Genomic DNA, 24,808 nt, shown 5'->3' with positions numbered 1-24,808 from the left:
AGTGTTGTAGCTGTACTGAAACAGCTTGGCTAGGGACGCAGCGCGATCTGGAGCACAAGTCTTCAGTACAATTGCCGGAATGTTGTCCGGACACATAGCCTTTGCAGTATCCAGTGCCTTCAGCTGTTTCTTGATATCAACGTGGAGTGAATCGAATTGGCTGAAGACCGACATCTATGATTCTGGGGACCTCCGGAGGAGGCTACACTACCAAAAGGACATGGAGGCTTTGGAGAGGGTACAGATGAGGTTTACCAGGATGTTGCCTGGTCTGGAGGGCATTAGCTATGAGGAGAGGTTGGATAAACTCGGATTGTTTTCACTGGAACGACGGAGGTGGAGGGGTGACATGATAGAGGTTTACAAAATTATGAGCGGCATGGACAGAGTGGATAGTCAGAAGCTTTTTCCCAGGGTGGAAGAGTCAGTTACTAGGGGGCATAGGTTTAAGGTGCGAGGGGCAAAGTTTAGAGGGGATGTGCGAGGCAAGTTCTTTACACACAGGGTGGTGAGTGCCTGGAAATTGCTGCTGGGAGACGTGGTGGAAGCAGGTAGGATAGCGACGTTTAAGAGGCATCTTGACAAATACATGAATAGGATGGGAATAGAGGGATATGGTCCCCAGAAGTGCAGAAGGTTTTAGTTTAGGCAGGCTTGGAGGGCCGAATGGCCTGTTCCTGTGCTGTACTGTTCTTTGTTCTTTTGTTCTTTGTTTGAAGCCGAGATGGATCATCCACTCGGCACTTCTGGCTGAAGATGATGCAAATGCTTCAGCCTTATCTCTTGCACTGATGTGCTGGGCTCCCCCATCTCAAAGATGGGGATATTTGTGGAGCCTCCTCCTCCTGTTAGTTGTTCACCACCACCATTCACAACTGGATGTGGCAGGACCGCAGAGCTTAGATCTGATCCGTTGGTTGTGGGATCACTTAGCCCTGTCTATCGCATGCTGCATATTTAATAATTCATTAGATAAAGGTGTAGTGCCAGAGGACTCGCAGATAGCTAACGTAATATCTATGTTCAAGGAGGGAGATAAAACATGTCCAGGGAACTGTAGACCACTCAGCTTAATATCATTGACTGGAAAAATAAAGAAATCTTTCCTATAGGAGAAATAGAGTGGGTCTTGAACCCACAACTTTCTGACTCAGAAGCAAGAGTGCTACCAACTGAACTATGGCTGACACCTAAGGAAGTATTGAAAGGTATTAGTGATAGATGGGCTGGTTATAGATCGCAGTAAGTGGAATCCAAAGAAATGCTTCAACTTTGGAAGTAGATAGAATGTTAAAGATGTAATATGAAACAGGCTGGATAGAAAATTATGAAGCATGTGAAGAGTTAAGTAGATTTTTCAGAAATGATAGTTACGGATAGATTCCAGGCTCCCGATTCAGTCAAACCGGAGTGGGAATCTATAACATATGTAAAGATCAGTAAAGAACAACATCCAAAACCATGGGGCTGATTTGGCAAATGCAGGCTGGTAATAGAAACCTTACTTACTGCTCATAGATATTGAGAAATTGCAGGCATGTTGTCTCCAAGTGTCTGTTCATCGATGTCTTGCATGTGAAGGTCTCCACCACCATGCTCTGAAATTCAGCCCGTTCCCACAAAATTCCTGGGTGTGTGCCAGACAATGCTGCGACTGACTGCCCATGGGAGAGGTGTAGAATTTGAGGCAGAGCCTGGATCTGCCAGGGTCCTGCTCATTTTTAGCCCTATTGAAAATCCTAGTACTCTGGGGTACAGGGTCATATTACACCCACCCATTAATTTGCAAGTGTATTATAACATGATCTCAATGAGGAAAATACATCATGTGGCATATTTTCCTCGTCCACACCTTGAGCAGAGATAAGAAGGATACTTATGAATCCCTGGTGTCCAGTGTTACTGGGACCTTGAGGATGTGTGGGAGAAGGAACTGTTAAAATTGTTGATCAGATCCACTGTTTCAGGATTGTTGAAAACCACAGAAGACAGAAGCAGCTTTTTATTTTTTTTTCTGCATCTCTCCCAGAGCCCTGCTGGACCAGAAATACTGTGGCAATGTGCCACAACACAAATCATCCCCACCTCAGTGAGACAGGTGTCAGAAATAGTGTAGACTATTAACACTTAACTTATCTAAGTCCCAGGACCTTGGATGGATTCAGTTTTTTCAGCACTGGGATGTGGGAAGTTCTGCTCTGCTCAAGATATGTTTCACCTCAAAGCCTTTCAGGAACATTGGGACCAAAGTGCATGAAATAAAGCAAATTACTTTCTTTGTATTTTGCCTCATTGAATCCCTTGGAAGTATTGCAAAAAATAGAACTTGAATTCTGGATTTGGGCTCAGTTATGCATTTCCATCTCAGTAAATATCCAATTGTACCTACTTGCAATAATCCAGATAATGGTGACATTGTAAGGTCACTAATTCAAAACAGTTATAAAATTGAACTTTGACAACCTTTGATGGGATGTTCTTTATTCCCATAGGGTGGTAAAATTCCAGTTCGGTGGACTGCTCCTGAAGCCATACAGTACCGCAAGTTTACATCAGCCAGCGACGTGTGGAGCTATGGAATAGTAATGTGGGAAGTAATGTCCTATGGAGAGCGACCTTACTGGGATATGTCCAATCAGGATGTAAGTTGCTCTTTATAACCGATGGATCAATTAGCACTGCACTTACTCTGTGCACATTGAAATCAGGTTCTCATTGAACCACTGGTTGACAATCTGCAATTCCAATGCAGGATAATTGTTATAGACACTGAGTGCTACAAGCTTGAGAGAGAAAATCATTTGGGGAGGAGAGATGTACTTCTATCAAGATGATTTTTAATCAATGTATTCACTTGTGTAAATAGATTGCTACTATATGTCAGGCCCCCAATTAGTCTTTGCTAAAGAAAAAAAATAGCAATTAATTCTATGCAGCTGACACTCGAAAAATAATTGAATTATTTCTCATTGTAAATACAAGTCATTTCATGATTTGTTAGTTCTGTTGATTGAAATGACAGACATCAAAGACATGTTCTGAAACACTGAAAAAAATCAAGTTGAGAAGTTTTTATGTAGCACATTAAGTACTTCTACCTTGAGAGAGTCTTGTCAAAAGCAGGCACACAATTCTCTCACCATCACTGCTCATGACCGTAACACTGCTGACCTCTGAAAACCAGACGATTAGGTAGGTCCAGATTTTTGTGGATCTTGAGAGCTGCCATCAGATGAAGTGTTTCACATATTGGTCTCTGAAACTCCTGGGACTCAAATGCAATCACTGCAGTTACACCTGGAACATGTTGACCATTGCCCTCCAGTGCTATCTTTACCAGAGTATGGAGGGTCAAAGGGAGAGCATCTAACTTGTATGGGCTCATCAACGGAACATTTTGGGTGCCCACCTGCCCCATGCTGCTGGCTATTTGAGGGGGTTTTAGAGGTCTCCCCCAGAGAACCGATTCGGAGCCCCCTTACAAAGGAGAACAATAGTAGAATATCCCTAGCCTGTCCTCCCTCCAGTTGGAGCCCACTTGCAGTTTTCTGGAAGCAAGCAAACATCTCCTCACTGAACATACCAGTCTCTGAATGTGAACCAAAAAGCAGAGGGCTGAATTTTAAGGGCCCCCTCGGGATGGAAATGGAGGCGAGAGGATCCCATAAAATTGCATTGGAAGGCGGGGGGCAGATTGTCTGTCGCATTCCTGACACCTTCCAATTTAATCCGCGCAGGGAAGGCTGAGGATGGCCGTCCTGCCCCAGGCCAATTGAGGCCCTTAAGTGGCCAATTAATTGTCACTTAAGGACCTCTTCTCACCTCTGCCTCAATTTGATAGAAGGCGGAGGGGCCCACTGCTGCACAGAGACACTGCCAGGTAAAACCTGGCAGCCTCCTAGAGGGATCAAGGGGGGGGTCCCTCCTTTGGGGGCAAACCAGGGACACCGGAGGACCTCCCCCCCCCCCCCACAGTGACCGCCGCTCCTCGGGAAAGACGCCCCCTCCCACCCTCACCAACCACCCCCCCCCCACCCCACCCCGCTGCCTAGGCCTGCCTGAATGGCCCCGGCGACCTCAACCCCACTCACCTGTCCCAGGGTCTCCAGATAGCTTTGTACTGCAAGGCAGTCATAACTGCTCCCTGCTGGCATCTCTTTGAGGCGGGAGCTCGTCCAGTAAAGGTATGGCATCCCGGACAGCAAGCAATTAATTGCCCGACCGCCATGGAATTGCAATGGGGGTCCAATGGAGGGCCGAGGCCGGGTCTCCCTCTACCTTCCGGCCTGCTACTGGGACCCCCGTCATCACAATAAAATTCAGCCCAGAAACTCTGAACTTAGGAGCTTTCTGTCACTGGCCTTGTTAGGCATAGACTGAGTTTTATCCCCTAAAGGACTGAGTGGGAAATCCTAGTTTATGACTGAGCTGGTCCCCTGGAAATCTGACTCCTAGTTGTCGATTCTAGGCCCATTCCAAGCCTCTCCTACCAATATGTCAAAGTGTCCAGATGTGTTTCAGTCAGGATTTCAGGTGCCTGAAACCCATAGTCTGGTTGATTTAAAGTTCCAAGCACTATGCAGGAAAGCAGCACAGAATGTAAAATCCAGTTTGTTGGGGGGTGGTGGGGGGGGTGCGAGATTTGAAGGAGCTGACATTTGGTGGGTGCTGCAGAGATCTCTGTCAAATGTGGAATGGTGCAGTGGATTGTGTTGCATTAGGGTTTAATCAGTTATCTGCATATAATGTGTGTATTGCTTCAGGAATTATACTCTGGTATGTACTCACTGCACCTTCAACAAAACCTTCAACATATTCAGCTGTATAACATTGGCTTGTTCCCATTTTGTACATCTTGTGCTGCAATAATACTGCATACACACCAAACTATTTTTAAAAATGTAGTCTCCAGTAGACTTTGATTTGATAGTGGTTCAAGAGGAAAAGCAAATAGGGAAGATGGGCATGGGTCGCTGTTTGAGTGCTGCTCTCTAGGGATCCTAATTTAAATGTAATAGCGCCTGGTGTTACTGTGTGATAGCTGTTGCTGTTAAAGGTAACTCAACTGTCAGAAAGTGGAAAACAGATGCTTAGCAAAGCAGCAACAGAAAATAAATTTCCATTCCCTAGTTAGAGCTGATGAAGTTTCATTCACTGACACCTCCCTTCCAAACTTTGTTGCTAGATTGGCGTGACAAAAACGTTATGTAACTTCAAGGTCACTCGGGTAGGCCGCCTTCCTCTTGAAATGGGGCCTGTTTAACTCACAGGGTTGATTTTAGTATGACTGCATCCATAATCTTCCTCAGAATTAATACAGACTTCAAAAGAAGACTTCCAAGCGTCAATATGATCTCCTCGATGGAATAACAGGGATCTCTGTAAGTCCTGTCATGTGGCCTGTTATTTTAAATCACTGTATCAAACAAAGCCAAAAGATAGGTATGGCACAAATAGAAAGCTGCTGCACTCATCATATCTTAATCTGACATGTTATGTAAAGCATTTTGTAAGTGCAGTGTGGATTATCTTTATACTATCAGTAAATTCTATTAGAGTGTTGGAAATGGCTTGCTTTACCGATACATGAATTTACTTCGATCTCACTTACTTACTTTTCTTCACTGTTTAGGTTATAAAGGCTATTGAAGAGGGTTATCGTCTCCCTGCTCCCATGGACTGTCCACCTGGCCTTCACCAACTAATGCTTGACTGCTGGCAGCAGGAACGCAGTGAGAGACCCAAGTTTGATCAGATAGTTGGGATTCTAGACAAAATGATCCGTAATCCAAACAGCCTGAAGGTTCCCCTGGGTACCTGCAGTAGGTGAGGAAAGTCTTGACATGAATTTGTTCTACTAGAATCCAAGTAACTAGAGTTATAGAGAAACTGTCACTATCGATCTTCATTAAATGAGTTATGTCTATAATTACCAACATATTAAGTTAACCATTACAGAACACTTCGAAAGGTGGCATACAATCTTCCGGCATTTGCAAGCTAAAGCTTTGACATGATAATGCATTCGTGTAAATGATGACAACAAAAGAGGGAGAGGAGGCTGGAGGTGTTTTACTCTTGTATGATTAAAAATGTTAAAAATACCACTGACCTTTTCGCTGTTGGGTGGTGTGATAAGGTCATTTTTGCTTTATTCTTTCATGGGATGTGGGCATCCCCAGTTGCCCTTGAGAAAGTGGTGGAGATCAGCCTTCTATAACTGCTGCAGTCCATCTGGTATAGGTACACCCACAGTGCTGTTTTCCCCTCAGTATCTCAGATAGTGGCATAGAAATGAGATGTTACATCTATTTTATGAACGCTAAATAGATGCAATGTGCGCCAATGTCAAGGGTCAATGTTCTGTGTCCCAAGTACAGGGCGGCACAGTGGCGCAGTGGTTAGCACCGCAGCCTCACAGCTCCAGGGACCCGGGTTCGATTCCGGGTACTGCCTGTGTGGAGTTTGCAAGTTCTCCCTGTGTCTGCGTGGGTTTTCTCCGGGTGCTCCGGTTTCCTCCCACAAGCCAAAAGACTTGCAGGTTGATAGGTAAATTGGCCATTATAAATTGTCACTAGTATAGGTAGGTGGTAGGGAAATATAGGGACAGGTGGGGATGTTTGGTAGGAATGTAGGATTAGTATAAATGGGTGGTTGATGTTCGGCACAGACTCGGTGGGCCGAAGGGCCTGTTTCAGTGCTGTATCTCTAATCTAATCTAATCTAATCTACACCTGAAAGGAGTCTGACTGGATATTGGGTGGGACCATTTTTAAGGAGCTAGGGGCAGCTGCTTAATAAAGGCATTAGGCCCCTTGCATACTCTAATGAGGAGCCTACCAGCTTAATAAATGGCAATTCTGCCTCAGTATTGTTGAGTAATAAAACATTTCCAGGTACTAAGGGCACTGTTACATCCTAACGTTGTACAGTGGGGATTCCCATGTGTCCAGAAAACTCATCTTTCAGTAGTACCACAAGCCACAGTCCTGATTTTTACCTAACCTCCTTGGAGAGAATGGGAAAGGCTGGGATCGGATGCCCATTTTACACCTCATTTGATTTTACAGTTCATTGGAGTCCGACCCGGTGGGGTGGAGTGGAAGAGGATGAGGAGGATTTTATGTATTTTGGAGAATTTGTTTCCTCCATTTTTTCCCTTTTCATGCTGAAGTGCGATTCCAGTATCTCTCAAGTAGTCAGTTTTCTCATGTTGCTAATAAGTATTAGCAGGAAATGCAGCTGCGAGGGCTAGCAAAGTTGAGCCCAATCTTGTCTTCACCTGACAGCCAGACACCCGCACTCTGCAGCATAGGTTACTGGGTTGTGCACAGGAGAACCCTGTGGCTGATTGTAGCCTCCCTACTGACATCAGCTTGCTCAGCACAGCTCAAAGATCTAAATTGAGATCATTCCAGTCACTATGGCTCACTCGCACACCTGACCATACATTTACAAATTGATCCATCAGAGGGCTGAATTTTACTCCAAATTTTAATTAATATTCATAATTATGTAAATTAGTCTATTTGTAATGTGCTGACATTTTGTTATGTGTGAACTACTTGATAAATGCAGTATTGAGTGTATTTTAGGTGTGTTTATGATTATTGTTTCTGCTCCTGCCCATACAGGCCAATCAATCCTCTTCTAGATCAGAACACTCCTGACTTCACATCCTTCCGCTGTGTAGGTGACTGGCTAGAGGCAATCAAGATGGAGCGATACAAAGATAACTTCACCGCTGCAGGGTATAGCACACTGGAATCTGTGGCCAGGATGACCATTGAGTGAGTTTAACACTGAGAAACCAGTCTGAACCAGACAAATGTCTGTACCACAAAGGGGCAAAAATGAAGCCAATATTTTTCATCCAGTTGTCAATTTGGAAATATCATATGATTTGAGGCTGTAGCAAGGCTACTAGTTTTCGAAAAAAATGGATGGATGTAATCCTTAAAACACCAGTTAAAAATCCTGAAGTCCCTTGTGATAAGAACAGTATTTGCTTTAATCATTCACAATAAACTGTGACAATTATACAAAATAGGAGTCCTTTGTACATTACAGGCAAGGTTATTAATTTTCCATTTTTACAGAGATAAAGATGGAATTGCAGTATGCAGCCCCAAAAGAATTAAGAATCCCATGCAATAAAATGTAATTTGATTTTGGCTATAATTTGTTTATTTTGTTTTAAATTCTATACATTGCGATTTAAATCTAATTAAAAGGAAGCTTTTAAAGGAAGGTTGACAAAATAAGAACTGTGTCCTTTATAATAGCACAACTGTCCCTTGAAGCAAAGGATAGGAGAGCAGGTGGATAAAGCTACTTAGCTATGACATCGATTTTGCAATGCATTTCTGCAGATTTTTGTCCTCTAAGTTGTTTGCAGCATTTTTACCACAAATGTTTCAACTTCGCAGCTATCATGTAAAAGTGCAGCGGTTTAAATTAGTAATAATATACAAAAGCTTGCTGTAAGAAATACACAGGGGCTAAAGGTAATCATAGAAACAGTAAACTAAGCCTACAAAATCATATAAAAATGTAATATCTATTTTAGGACCAACACATTACATTCAACATGATTTAGAGGTAAAATATATGCATTGTCAGTTTCCCCTTTCCCTAACTTCTCTTTGCTCTTCTACTCTTTACTATTTTCAAATTTTGCAAGTTTCCATTAAAGTATATCACAGAATAATACAGCACAGAAGGAGGCCATTCAGCCCATTGTGCCTGTTCTGGCTCTTTTGTAAAATCAAGTTAATCCCATTCCCTTCATCGATCTTACCCCTTAACGCTGTAAAATTTTTCTCCTTTTTTGGTATTTCTCCAATTTCTTTTTGAATGTTACTATTGAATTTACTCCATCCGTCCAGGCAGTGCATTCCAGATCCCAACAACTCACTGTGTAAAAAAAAAATTTTCCTCATGCCACCCTTGGTGCTTTTGCCAATCATCTTAAATCTGTGTTCTCTGGTTATTGGCATTCTGCCACTGGAAACAGTTTCTCCTTATTTACTTTATCAAAACCAATCATGATTTTGAAAACCTCTATCAGATTTCCTCTTAACTTTCTCTGCTCCAAGAAGAAGAGTAAGAGGATAACTAAAGAAAGAGTAGGGCCCCATAAAAGACCAAAAAAGTCCTGTGTGTGGAAGCAGAAGATGTGGGTATTGTTCTTAATGAATACTTTGTTTCTCTCTTCACAAAAGAGGGGGATGATGGAGCCATTGTAGTTAAGGAGAAGGAGTGTGAAGTTTTGAATGTGATAAACATAGGGAGAGAGGAAGTATTAAGGAGATTAGCATCCTTGAAACTGGATAAATCACCAGGGCCGGATGAAATCTGTCCTAGGCTGTTAAAAGTAGCCAGGGAGGAAATATCGGAGAGGCTGACCATCATTTTCCAGTCCTCACTGGATACAGGTGTGGTGCCAGAGGATTGGAGAACTACTAACATTGTACTAATATAAAAGCAAAATTACTGCAGATGCTGGAAATCTGAAATAAAAACAAGAAATGCTGGAAATACTCAGCAGGTCTGGCAGCAGTGACCTTTCATCAGAACTAACATTGTACCTATGTTTGAAAAGGGAGCGAGGGATAGACTGGATAATTACAGGTCAGTCATGTACTGGGCAAATTATTGGAATCAATTCTGAGAGATGGGATAAAGTGTCACTTAGAAAGGCACAGATTAATCAAGGATAATCAATATGGATTTGTTAAGGGAACGTCATGTCTAACTAACTTAGTCATAGAGAGATACAGCACTGAAACAGGCCCTTCGGCCCATCGAATCTATACTGACCATCAACCACCCATTTATACTAATCCTCCATTAATCCCATATTCCCTACCACATCCCCACCTTCCCTCAATTCTCCTACCACCTGCCTACACTGGGAGCAATTCACAATGGCCAATTTACCTATCAACCTGCAAGTCTTTGGCTGTGGGAGGAAACCGGAGCACCCAATGGAAACCCACGCGGTCACAGGGAGAACTTGCAAACGCTACACAGGCAGTACCCAGAACCGAACCCGGGTCGCAGTGCTAACCACTGTGCCACCCCAACTTGATTGAATTTTTTGAGGAACTAACAAGGAGGATTGATGAGGGTAGTGCAGTTGATGTGGTCTGCATGGATTTTAGCAAGACTTTTGACAAGGTCCCACATGGCAGAATGTTTGAAAAAAAATAAAATCCCATAGGATCCAAGGGAATGTAGCAAGCTGGATACAAAATTGACTCAGTGGCAGGAAACCAAGGATAATTGTTGATGGGTGCTATTTCAACTGGAAGGTTGTTTTCGCTGGGGTTCCGCAGGGGTCAGTACTAGGTCCCTGATTTTTGTGGTACATATTAACGATTTGGACGTAAATGTAGAGGGAATGATCAAGAAGTTTGCAGACAACACAGAAATTGGCCGCATGACTGATAGCGAGGAGGATAGCTGTAGACTACAGGAAGATATCAATGGACTGGTCAGTTGGGCAGAAAAGTGGCAAATGGATATTAACCCAGAGAAGTGTGAGGTGATGCATTTGGGGAGGTCAAACAAGGCAAAGGAATGCACAATAAAAGGGGGGATACTGAGAGGTGTAGAGTAAGCGAGGGACCGTGGAGTGTATGTCCACAGATTCCTGAAGGTAGCAGGACAGGTCGATAAGCTGGTTAAGAAGGCATATGGAATCCTGTCCTTTATTAGCCAAGGCATTGAATACAAGAGTAGGGAGGTTATGCTGGAGCTATATAAAATATTAGTTAGACCACAACTTGACTAGTGGGCTGAATTTTACTATCCCTCTGACATTGGGGGTCATGGGGGCGCCCAGAAATTTCTTCCAGGAGAGGCCCGCCATGACCCATGACGCCGAGAAGGCCCTGCCGCATTTTACTGGCGGCAGCGAAGCCTCGGTGCGGCCCAACTGCCGCTTGGCGGCAGGGCCTGCATTTTACTACTAAAATTAATTGAAGTACATGCAAATAAACTTACCTAGCCCTGGTGACAGTCCCACGCTGATATTCCAACCACTGGCTGGAACTCCCGTGCCTTCGGAACTCTGGTCAGAGTTCTGAGAGGTGGCACAGGTGGGGATAGGGGAGGAGTGAAATTATCAGGGTGGGGAGTGGGGGGGCAGCAGGGAAAACACTTTGTATTGGCTGAGGGGATGGTGGGAAGAGGTTGAAGGGCAAAGGTAACAAGGTTGGGGGGGGTGAATTTGGGTTAGGAATAAAATTAATTTAATAAAGTGCGATAAGCCCAAAAACATTGGGGGATTGGGTGTGGGGGGTGGTAGGAAAGGACCTCCAACTTTTATTACATTTTTTGAAGACAATGCACAATTATGTAACTTTAAACATTCAAATTTCTTCTAAGGGCTTGAAGCCCTTTAAAAATGCGCAGTGGCGCCAGATACCATTGCCGGGGACAGAGCGGCCGCCCTCTCTACATCAGTGGGGCGGCCGTTTCGCCCCCTCTATTTAATTGAGTTCCCGCGCGAAATATCGGAGGGGCTCAGTGGTGGCTGCTCTACACGGGCGGACTACCGACTTCAAAGCGCGCCACCGCAATTTGCGGCACGCTAGTAAAAGTCAGGTCACTGTGTGCTGTTCTGGTCACCTCATTACAGAAAGAATGTAATTGCACTAGAAAAGGTACAGAGGAGACTTACGAGGATGTTGCTAGGATTGTAAAATTGCAACTTTGAGGAATGATTGGAGAGTCTGGAGTTGTTCTTCTTGGAACAGAGGAGGCTGAAGAGAGATTTGATTGAGATGTATAAAATTGTGAGGGGCTTGAATAGAGTGGATGGGAAGGGCCTACTTACCTTAGCAGAGAGGTCAGTGACTAGGGCACATAGATTTAAAGTGATTGGTAGAAGGATTAGAGGGAAGATGAGGAAAAACTTTTTCACCCAGAGGGTGGTGGGGTCTGAAACACATTGCTCATTTAAAAGGAGCCTGGATGTCCACCTGAAGTGCCATAAACTGCAGGGCTATGGACCAAATGCTGGAAAATGGGATTAGGCTGGGTGGCATTTTTCAGCTGGCGAGACATGATAGTCCAAGCGGCCTCTTTCTGTGCTGTAAACTTTCTATAATTCTATGATTCTGAGAACAACTCCAGCTCCTCAAATCTTTCCACATAACTGAAGCCCCTGATCCCTGCTGCCATTCTAGTAAATCTCTTCTGCACCCTCTCCAAGGCTTTGGCATTCTTCCTAAAGTGTGGTGACCAGAGTTGAACACAATACTCCAGCTGAGGCCTAACCAGTGTTTTATGAAGATTTAGCATGACATCCTTGCTTTGTACTCTATTCCTCTATTAATAAAGCTCAGGATCCCGTATGTTTTTTTTAACAGCCTTTGCAACTTGTCCTGCCACCTTCAAAGATTTGTGTCATAGTCATAGAGTCGTACAGCATAGAAACAGGCCCTTCAGCCCACCGCGTCCATGCCGACCATAATGTCTATCTATACTAATCCCACCTGCCTGCATTAATTCCATATCCCTCTATGCCTTGCTCATTCAAGTACCTGTCCAGATGTCTCTTAAATGTCACTATTGTTCCTGCCTCAACCACCTCCTCAGGCAGCTCATTCCAGATACCCACTATTCTTTGAGTGAAAAATTTACCCCTTTGATCCCCTTTAAACCGCCTCCCTCTCACCTTAAATCTATGCCCTCTAGTTTTAGTCACCCCTACCATGGGAAACAGACTCTGGCTATCTACCCTATCTATGCCTCTCATAATTTTATATACCTCTGCCATGTCCCCTCTCAGCCTCCTTCGCTCCAGGGAAAACAGACCCAGCCTATCCAATCTCTCTTTATAACTCAAGCCCTCCAAACCAGGCAACATCCTTGTGAATCTTTTCTGCACCCTCTCTAGCTTAATCACATCTTTCCTGTAGTGCAGCGACCAGAACTGCACACAGTACTCCAAATGCGGCCAAACCAACGTTATGTACAACTGTAACATGACGTCCCAAATCTTGTACTCGATGCCTCGGCCGATGAAGGCAAGCATGCCATCCGCCTTCTTCACCACCCTTTCTACCTGTGTTGCCACTTTCAGGGAACTATGTACTTGCACCCCAAGGTCTCTCTACTCAGCAACACTCCCCAGGGCCCTGCCATTCACTGTATATGTCCTGCCTTGGTTAACTTCCCAAAATGCATCACTTCACGCTTGTCTGCATTAAATACCATTTGCCACTCCCTTGCCCACTTTCCCAGTTGATCTATATCCTGTTGTAACCTTAGACAACCTTCTTCACTGTCCACTATACCACCAATTTTGGTGTCATCTGCAAAGTTACTAATCATGCCCCTTACATTCACATCCAAGTCATTAATATATATGACAAACAACAGAGGGCCCAGCACCGATCCCTGTGGCACACTACTGGTCACCGGCCTCCAATCTGAAAAACAACCCTCCACTACCACCCTCTGCCTCCTATCACCAAGCCAATATTGTACCAATTTGCTAGCTCACCCTGGATCCCATGTGTTCGAACCTTCTGGACCAGCCTACCATGCGGGACGTTGTCAAAGGCCTTGCTAAAGTCCATGTAGACAATGTCCATCGCCCTGCCCTCGTCAATCCTCTTGGTCACCTCCTCGAAAAACTCAAATCAAATTCGGGAGACATGATTTCCCATGCACAAAGCCATGCTGACTATCCCTAATCAGACCATGCCTTTCGAGATTGCATATAAATCCTGCGTATATATAACCCCGAGGTGTCTCTGTTCTTGCACCCTGTATAAAATTGTACCACTTAATTCATATTGCCTCTCCTCATTCTCCTACCAGAATGTATCACTGCACTCTTCTCTGTGTTAATTTTCATCTGCCATGTGTCTGGCCATTTTATAAGTCTATGTCCTCCTGAAGTCTGTTACTATCCTCTTTATTATTAACTGCATTTCCGAGTTTCATATCATCACAGACTTTGAAATTATGCCCTGTATACCCAAGTCCAGATCATTAATAAATATCAAAAAGAACGGTGGTCTCGATCCTGATACCTGGGGAACACCACTGTATACTTCCCTCCAGTCTGAAAACCACCCTTTCACCACTACTCTCTACTTTATGTCTCTTGGTGAATTTTGTATCCAAGCTGCCACTGTCCCTTTAATCCCATGGGCTTCAATTTTACTAACAAGTTTATCTTATGATATCTTGACCACCACCTGTGGTGGTGGAATATGGGATTAGTGTAGGATTAGTATAAATGGGTGGTTGATAGTCGGCACAGACTCGGTGGGCCGAAGGGCCTGTTTCAGTGCTGTATCTCTAAAACTAAAACCTTTTGAAAGTCCGTATACACAACCATGCTACCCTAATCAACCCTGTCCGTTGCTTCATCAAAGGACTTGAACACATTTATCAAACATGATTAGCCTTTAACAAATCCCTGCCTAATTTCATTGATTAGCTCACATTTTTCCAAATGCAAATGAATTTTGTCCCTCCAGAGACAAAGTTCAAATACCACAAGAGCAGCTGCAAAATTTTAAATCAGCTAATTAAATAAACCTGGAATAAATGGCTAGGATCAGTAATGGTGACCATCGAACTACTAGATTGTCATAAAAACCCATTTGATTCACTAATGTCCTTTAGGGAAGGAAATCTGCTGTCCTTGGCTTGTCTGGCTTATATATGACTCCAGAGCCACAGTAATGTGGTTGAATATTAATACCCTTTGAAATGGTGCAGCAAACCACTCAGTTAGCAAGAAGGCAGCTCACCATAACTTCACAAAGGGCAATTTAGTTTAGTTTAGTTTAGAGATACAGCACTGAAACAGGCCCTTCGGCCCACCGAGTCTGTGCCGACCATCAACCACCCAATTATACTTCTTTTTTTTTCTTTTGGGCCTCCTTATCTCGAGAGACAATGGATACGCGCCTGGAGGTGGTCAGTGGTTTGTGAAGCAGCACCTGGAGTGGCTATAAAGGCCAATTCTGGAGTGACAGGCTCTTCCACAGGTGCTGCAGAGAAATTTGTTTGTTGGGGCTGTTGCACAGTTGGCTCTCCCCTTGCGCCTCTGTCTTTTTTCCTGCCAACTACTAAGTCTCTTCGACTCGCCACAATTTAGCCCTGTCTTTATGGCTGCCCGCCAGCTCTGGCGAATGCTGGCAACTGACTCCCACGACTTGTGATCAATGTCACACGATTTCATGTCGCGTTTGCAGACGTCTTTATAACGGAGACATGGACGGCCGGTGGGTCTGATACCAGTGGCGAGCTCGCTGTACAATGTGTCTTTGGGGATCCTGCCATCTTCCATGCGGCTCACATGGCCAAGCCATCTCAAGCGCCGCTGACTCAGTAGTGTGTATAAGCTGGGGATGTTGGCCGCTTCAAGGACTTCTGTGTTGGAGATATAGTCCTGCCACCTGATGCCAAGTATTCTCCGAAGGCAGCGAAGATGGAATGAATTGAGACTTCGCTCTTGGCTGGCATACGTTGTCCAGGCCTCGCTGCCGTAGAGCAAGGTACTGAGGACACAGGCCTGATACACTCGGACTTTTGTGTTCCGTGTCAGTGCGCCATTTTCCCACACTCTCTTGGCCAGTCTGAACATAGCAGTGGAAGCCTTACCCATGCGCTTGTTGATTTCTGCATCTAGAGACAGGTTACTGGTGATAGTTGAGCCTAGGTAGGTGAACTCTTGAACCACTTCCAGTGCGTGGTCGCCAATATTGATGGATGGAGCATTTCTGACATCCTGCCCCATGATGTTCGTTTTCTTGAGGCTGATGGTTAGGCCAAATTCATTGCAGGCAGACGCAAACCTGTCGATGAGACTCTGCAGGCATTCTTCAGTGTGAGATGTTAAAGCAGCATCGTCAGCAAAGAGGAGTTCTCTGATGAGGACTTTCCGTACTTTGGACTTCGCTCTTAGACCGGCAAGGTTGAACAACCTGCCCCCTGATCTTGTGTGGAGGAAAATTCCTTCTTCAGAGGATTTGAACGCATGTGAAAGCAGCAGGGAGAAGAAAATCCCAAATAGTGTGGGTGCGAGAACACAGCCCTGTTTCACACCACTCAGGATAGGAAAGGGCTCTGATGAGGAGCCACCATGTTGAATTGTGCCTTTCATATTGTCATGGAATGAGGTGATGATACTTAGTAGCTTTGGTGGACATCCGATCTTTTCTAGTAGTCTGAAGAGACCACGTCTGCTGACGAGGTCAAAGGCTTTGGTGAGATCAATGAAAGCAATGTAGAGGGGCATCTGTTGTTCACGGCATTTCTCCTGTATCTGACGAAGGGAGAACAGCATGTCAATAGTCGATCTCTCTGCACGAAAGCCACACTGTGCCTCAGGGTAGACGCGCTCGGCCAGCTTCTGGAGCCTGTTCAGAGCGACTCGAGCAAAGACTTTCCCCACTATGCTGAGCAGGGAGATTCCACGGTAGTTGTTGCAGTCACCGCGGTCACCTTTGTTTTTATAGAGGGTGATGATGTTGGCATCGCGCATGTCCTGGGGTACTGCTCCCTCGTCCCAGCACAGGCATAGCAGTTCATGTAGTGCTGAGAGTATAGCAGGCTTGGCACTCTTGATTATTTCAGGGGTAATGCTGTCCTTCCCAGGGGCTTTTCCGCTGGCTAGGGAATCAATGGCATCACTGAGTTCCGATTTGGTTGGCTGTATGTCCAGCTCATCCATGACTGGTAGAGGCTGGGCTGCATTGAGGGCAGTCTCAGTGACAGCATTCTCCCTGGAGTACAGTTCTAGGTAGTGCTCAACCCAGCGGTCCATCTGTTTGCGTTGGTCAGTGATTATGTCCCCCGATTTAGATTTGAGGGGGGTGATCTTCTTGATGGTTGGCCCAAGAGCTCTCTTCATGCCATCATACATTCCTCTGATGTTTCCGGTGTCTGAGGCCAGCTGAATATGACTGCATAGGTGTTGCCAGTAGTCGTTTGCGCAACGCCTAGCTGTTCTTTGTGCAGTACTTCTGGCTCCTTTAAGTGCTGCGGATGTTAAATCGCTGGGGGCTTTCTTGTAGTTCAAAAGTGCAATGCGCTTAGCGGCTATGACAGGTTCCAGCTCTTCATTATGAGATTGAAACCAGTCTGCATTTCTCTTCGCACTTTTGCCGTAGGTGGTCAAAGCTGACTCATAGATGGCGTCTCTGATGTGGGCCCACTTGGTCTCAGCATCCCCTGTGGGAGTGTTTTGAAGGGCTGTTACAAGTGAATTTAGAAATTTTTGTAACACCCAATTATACTAATCCTACACTAATTCCATATTCCTACCACATCCCCAGCTGTCCCTATATTTCCCTACCACCTACCTATACTAGGGGCAATTGCTAATGGCCAATTTACCTATCAACCTGCACATCTTTTGGCATGTGGGAGGAAACCGGAGCACCCGGAGAAAACCCATGCAGACACAGGGAGAACTTGCAAACTCCACACAGGCAGTACCCAGAATTGAACCCGGGTCGCTGGAGCTGTGAGGCTGCGGTGCTAACCACTGCGCCACTGTGCCGCCCTTAGGGATGGGCAATAAGTGCTAGATTTGCCAGCAATGCCCACATCCCATGAATGAATTTAAAAGAAAACTTTCCGCATCTCTGACATTTGACTGACTGGCCAGGTTTATCCCTCCTCCCTTTTTTAAACTCTTTAGCATACGTCAGTAGTTTGTATTTCAGAAGAAATTCCATTCAGTGCTTTTTGCTGTTGTCACACACAGAAGCTTTATAATACCTTTGCCCTGTTCACTCCCATTAGGGTTGATGTTATGATTAGTCATAATCCGCTGCCTATCCTTGTGCCTTTCTTCCTCTTCCAATTTTCCTTTCCCTCCAGTTTATTTATTTATTCTGTTCATAAGCATTAGAAGTTCTTTTATATCTTGTCCAAATGGCTACACTTCAAGTATGCGCCTTTATAATGATTGTTGACAAGCTGTTCAGCCATTAAAGCCAAGCCGAATTCAATTCTCACCTATCACTGAACCATGCAACTTTCCAACAGACATTGTTAGCTAATAACCCCGAGTGGAAATATTAATTAAATTATCCCTTCCCAGACTTGTGACACTGAAGCCATTTGGTAGCACTTCATATATCATCAAACTAAACACAGATAAAGGAGTAAATCTGGGAACTCCTGGGTCTATCTGTTCTGCTTACGACCATACCACTGGTTTCCCAAGGGAGGATATATATTTTTGGTGATTCGTCAAGTGACATAGCAGAGAATGTGAACAGTATGGAAAAAGATGTACAATACATTCTGTAGCAATTATCACTAGAAAACTGTTGGTATTTCAATCCAGCACTTAGATTACATCTGTGTTCACAAGGAAAATAATCACCAGTAATGAATAGTCATTAAAAAAAATGAGCTATTTAAATTTTCATAAGACACCAGGACCAAATGGAATAAATCTAAGACTACTTATAGAACTGAGGGTAGAAGTAGAGGGAACTATGGCAGAAAATCTTAACTGTTCATTGGATATGGGGTGGTGAGGCGGGGGGCTGGGTAGGGATGGTGGGGATAGTGTTCTCAATGAATGAGAAAATAGTCAGTGAAAGTCTTGATTAAAAAGGTCAGAAACAAGATCCTTCAAAATAGAAGCCTGAAAGGAAAAATATTATAGCCTATTCGAAAAGAGGCAATTATAGTTTATTTAACAGGAGTAAATGCAGTAACTCAAATCAATGCGGGTAGGTCATGGCTAACAAATTGATAATAGTTGTGAGGAAGACATTGTAGGCTAAATACTCTGTTTCAGCATTCACGATGCAGAACTGCCCTGGTTGGGAGAGCACAGAGAGAAATTGTGCAGCCATAATTCATTAAATTATAGGCTACGGGTGTGCAATGGGAAGGTGGTGGCGTAGTGATAATGTCACTGGACTAGTCATCCAGAGCCCAAGCTAATGCTCTGGGGACATGGGTTTGAATCCCACCACGGCAGATGGCGATATTTGAATTTAATTAATAAATCTGGAATTAAAAGCGAGTCTAATGATCACCATGAAACCATTGTCAATTGTTGTAAAAACCCATCTGGTTCACTAATGTCCTTCAGGGAAGGAAATTTGCTGTCCTTACCTGGTCTGGCCTACATGTGACTCCAGACCCACATCAATGTGGTTGACTCTTAACTGCCCTCTGAAATGGCCGCGTAAGCCACTCAGTTGTCAAGGGATGGGCAACAAATGCTGGCCTAGTGAGCGACACCCACATCCCACAAACGAATAAAAAAAATTCCCAACTTATGCAGATACATGCAAGGAACGGCAAAATGGAAAATTTGCTCTTGCACTTCTTGACTTTCAACAAGCATTTGATGAAGTCCTTCTGAAGAATCTTATGGCTCCAATAAAAGCAAGGATGTTGTAAATTTGATAATGAATTGTATAGATAATGGAAAATGGGAGCAGTTATTAGTAACAACACTTCTGATTGGGCAGCTGTGACCTTTGGAACGCTGCAAGGATTGACCGTTGGCAATCACTACTGTTCATAATATGTATAAGTGACCTCAGTGAGGGCATTGTAATTAAAATCTTATGTTTGGAGATATTACTAGTTTGCCTGGGAAAGCAGGATGAGGAGAGTAAAGAGGTGAAATGCAAAGTGACCTACAGACATGTAATACTGGAAAGTGAAGAGCAGATGATGTATTCAATGTCAAGAAATGCAAGGCAATGTACATCAGTGGTAAAAATAGCAAATGTGATTACAAACTGATGGATGTAACGACTGATAAAACACTTGACAGTTTTGTGGCAATGTATAGTAGCAGTTGTAAAGGCAAATAAAATGCTGTACTGATAGATTCAAAGGGTAAACGTGCTCTCATTGAAAAAGAAAAAATTATGGAGAGAGTGCAAATAATGAAAGGAATCAATAAAATTAATGAAGGTCTTTGGAGAATGAAGATGCAGCAACTGTGGCGCATCACTATAAGCCACCATTAAGCCATGCGCTAAATGTAACTGAAGGAGTAACTTCTTCATAGATTTGCCACTAAGTGTAGCAAAATTTTCTGAAGGAGATTCCTGAATCAGTAGGCACTGGGAAAATTTTAAATTGACACAGTGTAAGCATTTATAAAAATGGTCAGTATAGGTCCTGAAAGAGGACCCAAGTGGCAGAGCAAACTGGGTGCACTGAATGAACACATCTCATTCCTACTTTCTTATGGCCTTGCATGTTACAGCTGCATTGCGTAAATGTGGTTTTAACTTGCTGTATTGAGTTAACCTTGAATTTTTAATCACCGTGCCTTTCTGTTATACAGGGACGTGATGAGTTTGGGAATTACATTAGTTGGCCACCAGAAGAAAATCATGAGCAGCATTCAGACTATGAGAGCCCAGATGCTGCACTTGCATGGCACAGGGATCCAAGTGTAATAGACCATTTCTCCCTTCATGCAAAGGGAAGACTTTCCTAAAACTTGGAGAAAAAGATACCATCTGCTGCTAAGTACTGTCAGTACCAACATTCTTCTAAGTTCCTTCCTGTTATGGATCAGAGATTCAAGGGAAGATGTGCAACAGTGTTCCTCTATGCCACCTAAAGAACAAAGAGGATGTATAACAGTACACAATGAGAATGGCTGGAACATGCACATTATGAAGAAACTACTACCTGCAACATTTAGAACTTTACACAAAAACAAAACAAAAGAAAAACATTGAGCGTTCTAACCTCCTTTTGTCTACTGGGCTTTTTAAACGTGTACATATCAATTTACGTAGACTATATTTGTCAAAGGCACTCACCATGTTATGGTTAATCAATTAAATTGTTTTCAAGATTTGTGCTTGCTGAATGGTGTTCATTCAGCCATCTTCTCATTACTGACCTGCAATATTGGGTAGAAGCCAAAGAAGGTTATCTCTATCCTGGGTGTTTAATTAATCATTGACCCATCTCTATCTACCCCATCTATTTTATCTATTTGATAATTTTAAAACTGTTATGCCACTTGTAGTACATGTAGGCAGTGGCCATTTTAGTTTAAATTTGATAAGCTTTTCCTTTCTCGTACATATTAGTATTCTCAAAACTTCCATTTTTACTTTGTGTCAGTGAAACTATTTCCATGTACTTCAGGAAGGAATTTGCCAGTTCCTAAGACTTCCATAATAATAAAAACAGAAATGCTGGAAGTACTCAGCGGGTCTGGCAGCATCTGTGGAGAAAGAAACAGAGTTAATGTTTCAGGTCTGTGACCTTTCATCAGAACTTCCATTGTTTTAAGATTTTATTCAAAAAAACCTAAACATGCAGAGGCTGGATTATGAAAAAGGGTTAATGCTCTTTGAATCAGATTATTTTTTCAGTACAATGTAGCTAGTCCAGGCCTCATCATAGCATGGCACCTTAGCAAATATATTGATGATGAAAACATTTTAACAATAAAATAAGGATCAAACACATTAAGAGACTGCAGTTAACTGTCAACTGGATGGTAAAAGCAGGCATCTTTACTTACCTGATTTGTCCAGCCTTAGACCAGATGGAAACATGAAAAGTAAAACATAACAGGCAGCAAAGGGAATTGAGGAACCATGTTGTTAGATATTAGGTAATTGTGTTTCAAATGAGCTATAGTGAGACAGAGCATGGAATGAATATGGGTCTGTCCAAAGGTTCAAAATACAGGCCGACTTGAGTCTGCATATCCACAGACGAATCTAAAGATGGTCAAAGCAATCAAGCTTATTGAACTCTAATCAAAATCTCTTTTCTCAGGGGATTGTGGGGCAAAGTTCAAATCCAGAATTCCATGATCGGTACAACCCTACCAATCCTCTATTCATTGGATTTTTCTCATCTGCATTTGTACTCAACCATAGCAGAAATGATGATAACCTGGTCGGCACTGACAGTCAGAGGATTCCAAAGAGTGGTGGAGCTGTTTAAGTTGATTTTGATTGTATCATGAGAGATCCCACAGCTCAGATCAGAATTCCAGTCTCATCTACTTGCGTTGTGGGATGTGAACACTTCTATGTAAAAGTTGTAATTTATTTATACTGTCATTTTTTTTTACACAGGTCTGTCTGTAGTGAGCTCAGTACACATTGAAAATGCACTATATTTTTCTATTTCACTGACAGAGAATCACAGACAACTCATTTATTTTCAGTTGTACATAATAATTAAAATTTAAAAAAAATCACATTTAGGACCAAAGAAGGTTGTAGATTAGCAAACATTGTCTAAATAGAATCCGAAGAGATGCCATTTTTCTGACTTTTTCAGATCATGTACAGTGTTTTTATAATTGTTTTTCTTTTTTTGGGTGTTATGCATTCTTTTATTTATTTCTGTTTGATTCAGAAACAGTGGCCCTAACATTATACAGGGGGTCTACCAGTGTCTTGCAGGAGCTCCAAAAGGAGATTAGTAGGGGAAATGGCATAGATGGATGACCATTTCCACTGTTCTACTTGGAGGTTGCACCATCATCCTGCTAGAGTTATGGCAGGAGACTGGCAGAACGCCTGCAGAATATCAAGGACCAGTATAATTTCAAAACATTTTTCTTTTCTCACCAGAATTTGTTGCATTCTGTTAACTTGGAAAGTGTATAAATATTTCGTTAGATTTTTTGTGCTTATTCTGATGGTCTTATTTTTCAATTCTTTGTAAAAGACTGTAAATATATTTTTTTGAAAAGTGCCTCCATGATTTCCAGTGGTTTTATTTTGTTTGATGTTATGGACTTTTTATTTAGCTCTGTATATCTTTCTAAGGTCCAGGTTATGATATACTTCCACTACTGAATAAATTACCTGTCGAAGAAGAAAAAAAGGACTTACATTTATATAAAGTTTTCATGAACTTAGGACACCCTACAGCAATTAAAACTGATGAAGTGCTTTTTTTGAAGTGTTGTCATGTAGGAAATGTGGCCAGCATCTCCCACAAGCAGCCATGTGATAATGACCAGATAATTTTTTTATAGTGATGTTGATTGAAGGCAAATATTGGGCAGGACACCAGGGATAACTCCTCTGCCCTTCTTCAAAATAATGCCATGGGATCTTTCACGTCCACCTGAGACAGCAAGCGGGCCCTTGTTTAACATCTCTCAATAATGCACTGGAGTGTCAGCCTACTTTTTTTGTGTTCAGATCTCTGGATTGGGACTTGGTCCCACAATGTGAGGGCACAAAACAGATTCTGTGGAATTTTGAGATTGACTTTAAGTGTTGTGTTTTAAAATGGAGTGAGTTTTCACAGGATTTTAGTGGTAAGGCTGCAGGTATTGAAGGTATGTATTAAAGCCAGATGAGCCAGTTTGTGGAATGTCATAGTTTACAATCTAATTCAAATTAATACAATTAGGGTCTTTCATTTCATTCCAAGCAAATTTTCCATGATCCGCGATGTTAAGCAAATTAATATCCATTCATAGGATGGGCAACAAATATTCACACCCATTGTGGACAATTCATGTTCATGTGGCATGGCTCCTCTGATTTCTGGGGTTAGAATTAACTAAAGGAAGAAAATGTCCTGTGCTTTGAGGTAGTCAGACTTTATACAACATATTTTGAGGTGTAGGTCTGTGACTGGGTGCTGGAGGTTTTTGCTGTTAGAAGGTAGAAGGCAGTGCCACAAACAAGGAATTCGATTCACACGAGGGATGGGATGAATGGGTTATTCTTTCCCCCTTTTCAAGGAGAACAATGAGATTGAGTGAAGTATATGGCCTTCATAGCGAGAGGATTCGAGTACAGGAGCAGGGATGTCTTGCTGCAATTATACAGGGCCTTGGTGAGGCCACATTTGGAATATTGTGTGCAGTTTTGGTCTCCTTATATGTGGAAGGATGTTCTTGCTATAGAGGGAGTGCAGCGAAGGTTTACCAGACTGATTCCTGGGATGGCGGGACTGACGTATGAGGAGAGATTGAGTCGGTTAGGATTATATTCACAGAATCACAGAATAATACAGTGCAGAAGAGGCCCATCGAGTCTGCACCGATACAATAAAACACCTAGAGTTCGCTAGAGTTCAGAAGAGTGAGGGGGAATTTCATAGAAACCTATAAAATTCTCACAGGACTTGACCGGGTAGATGCAGGAAGGATATTCCCGATGGTGGGGGAGTCCAGAACTAGGGTCATCATCTAAGGATACAGGGTAAACCTTTCATGACTGAGATGAGGAGAAATTTCTTCACCCAGCGAGTGGTAAGCCTGTGGAATTCGCTACCACAGAAAGCAGTTGAGGCCAAAACAATGTATGTTTTCAAGAAGGAGTTAAATATAGCTCTTGGGTCTAAAGGGATCAAAGGGTATAGGGGGGAAAGCGGGAGCAGGCTACTGAGTTGGATGATCAGCCATATCATAATGAATGGCGGAGCAGGCTTGAAGGGCCAAATGGCCTACTCCTGCTCCTATTTTCTATTTTTCTATCATTTAGTAAGTTTTGGCCACAAGGAAAAGCACACCCGCTGCACCAGCCATACATCTAAAATCTGTCAAACATAAAAAAAGGAAGAAATAAAGAAGAGTCTCAGAGAAAGCTCAAAGCATTTCACAGATGATGAATGTCTTTGCAATCCAGTACTATGATGTTGATGTAGGGAAATGACAGTTGCAGTATTAACACAATTACAGTTTTTAAAAATCCATTTGTGAAACTGGACACATTCATTTCCTGCAAGTACAAATTAATTTCAGTTTTGCTCCAGCACTTCTGTGTTTTTTATTGTAATTTAATAGCATTACTGTTTTATATCTCTCTCAATATTCACCACTACTCTG

General features: G+C 43.0%; 1 protein-coding gene across 7 annotated transcripts in view; it reads left to right on the top strand.

Annotated features, from left to right (window-relative positions):
• The window catches only part of epha7 (eph receptor A7), a 280,108-nt gene extending 257,284 nt beyond the window's left edge, over window positions 1–22,824 (top strand). For 4 of the 7 annotated variants that reach the window (XM_068025814.1, XM_068025805.1, XM_068025786.1 and 1 more), the window contains 4 exons: window positions 2,493–2,642; window positions 5,633–5,826; window positions 7,635–7,790; window positions 20,318–22,823. In XM_068025814.1, the coding sequence (XP_067881915.1) occupies window positions 2,493–2,642; window positions 5,633–5,826; window positions 7,635–7,790; window positions 20,318–20,432 (615 nt within the window). In that variant the 3' untranslated portion in view covers window positions 20,433–22,823. Of the gene's footprint in view, window positions 1–2,492; window positions 2,643–5,632; window positions 5,827–7,634; window positions 7,791–20,317 lie in introns of all 7 variants that reach the window. The other 3 variants (XM_068025795.1, XM_068025783.1, XM_068025782.1) reach the window with 1 other exon arrangement.
• The last annotated feature ends 1,984 nt before the right edge of the window (window positions 22,825–24,808 follow it).

Source organism: Heterodontus francisci, chromosome 3 (assembly GCF_036365525.1).
Source record: "Heterodontus francisci isolate sHetFra1 chromosome 3, sHetFra1.hap1, whole genome shotgun sequence".
Classification (NCBI taxonomy): domain Eukaryota; kingdom Metazoa; phylum Chordata; class Chondrichthyes; order Heterodontiformes; family Heterodontidae; genus Heterodontus; species Heterodontus francisci.
Note: the sequence above shows the minus strand (reverse complement) of the source record. Positions and strands in the feature narration are given on the sequence as shown.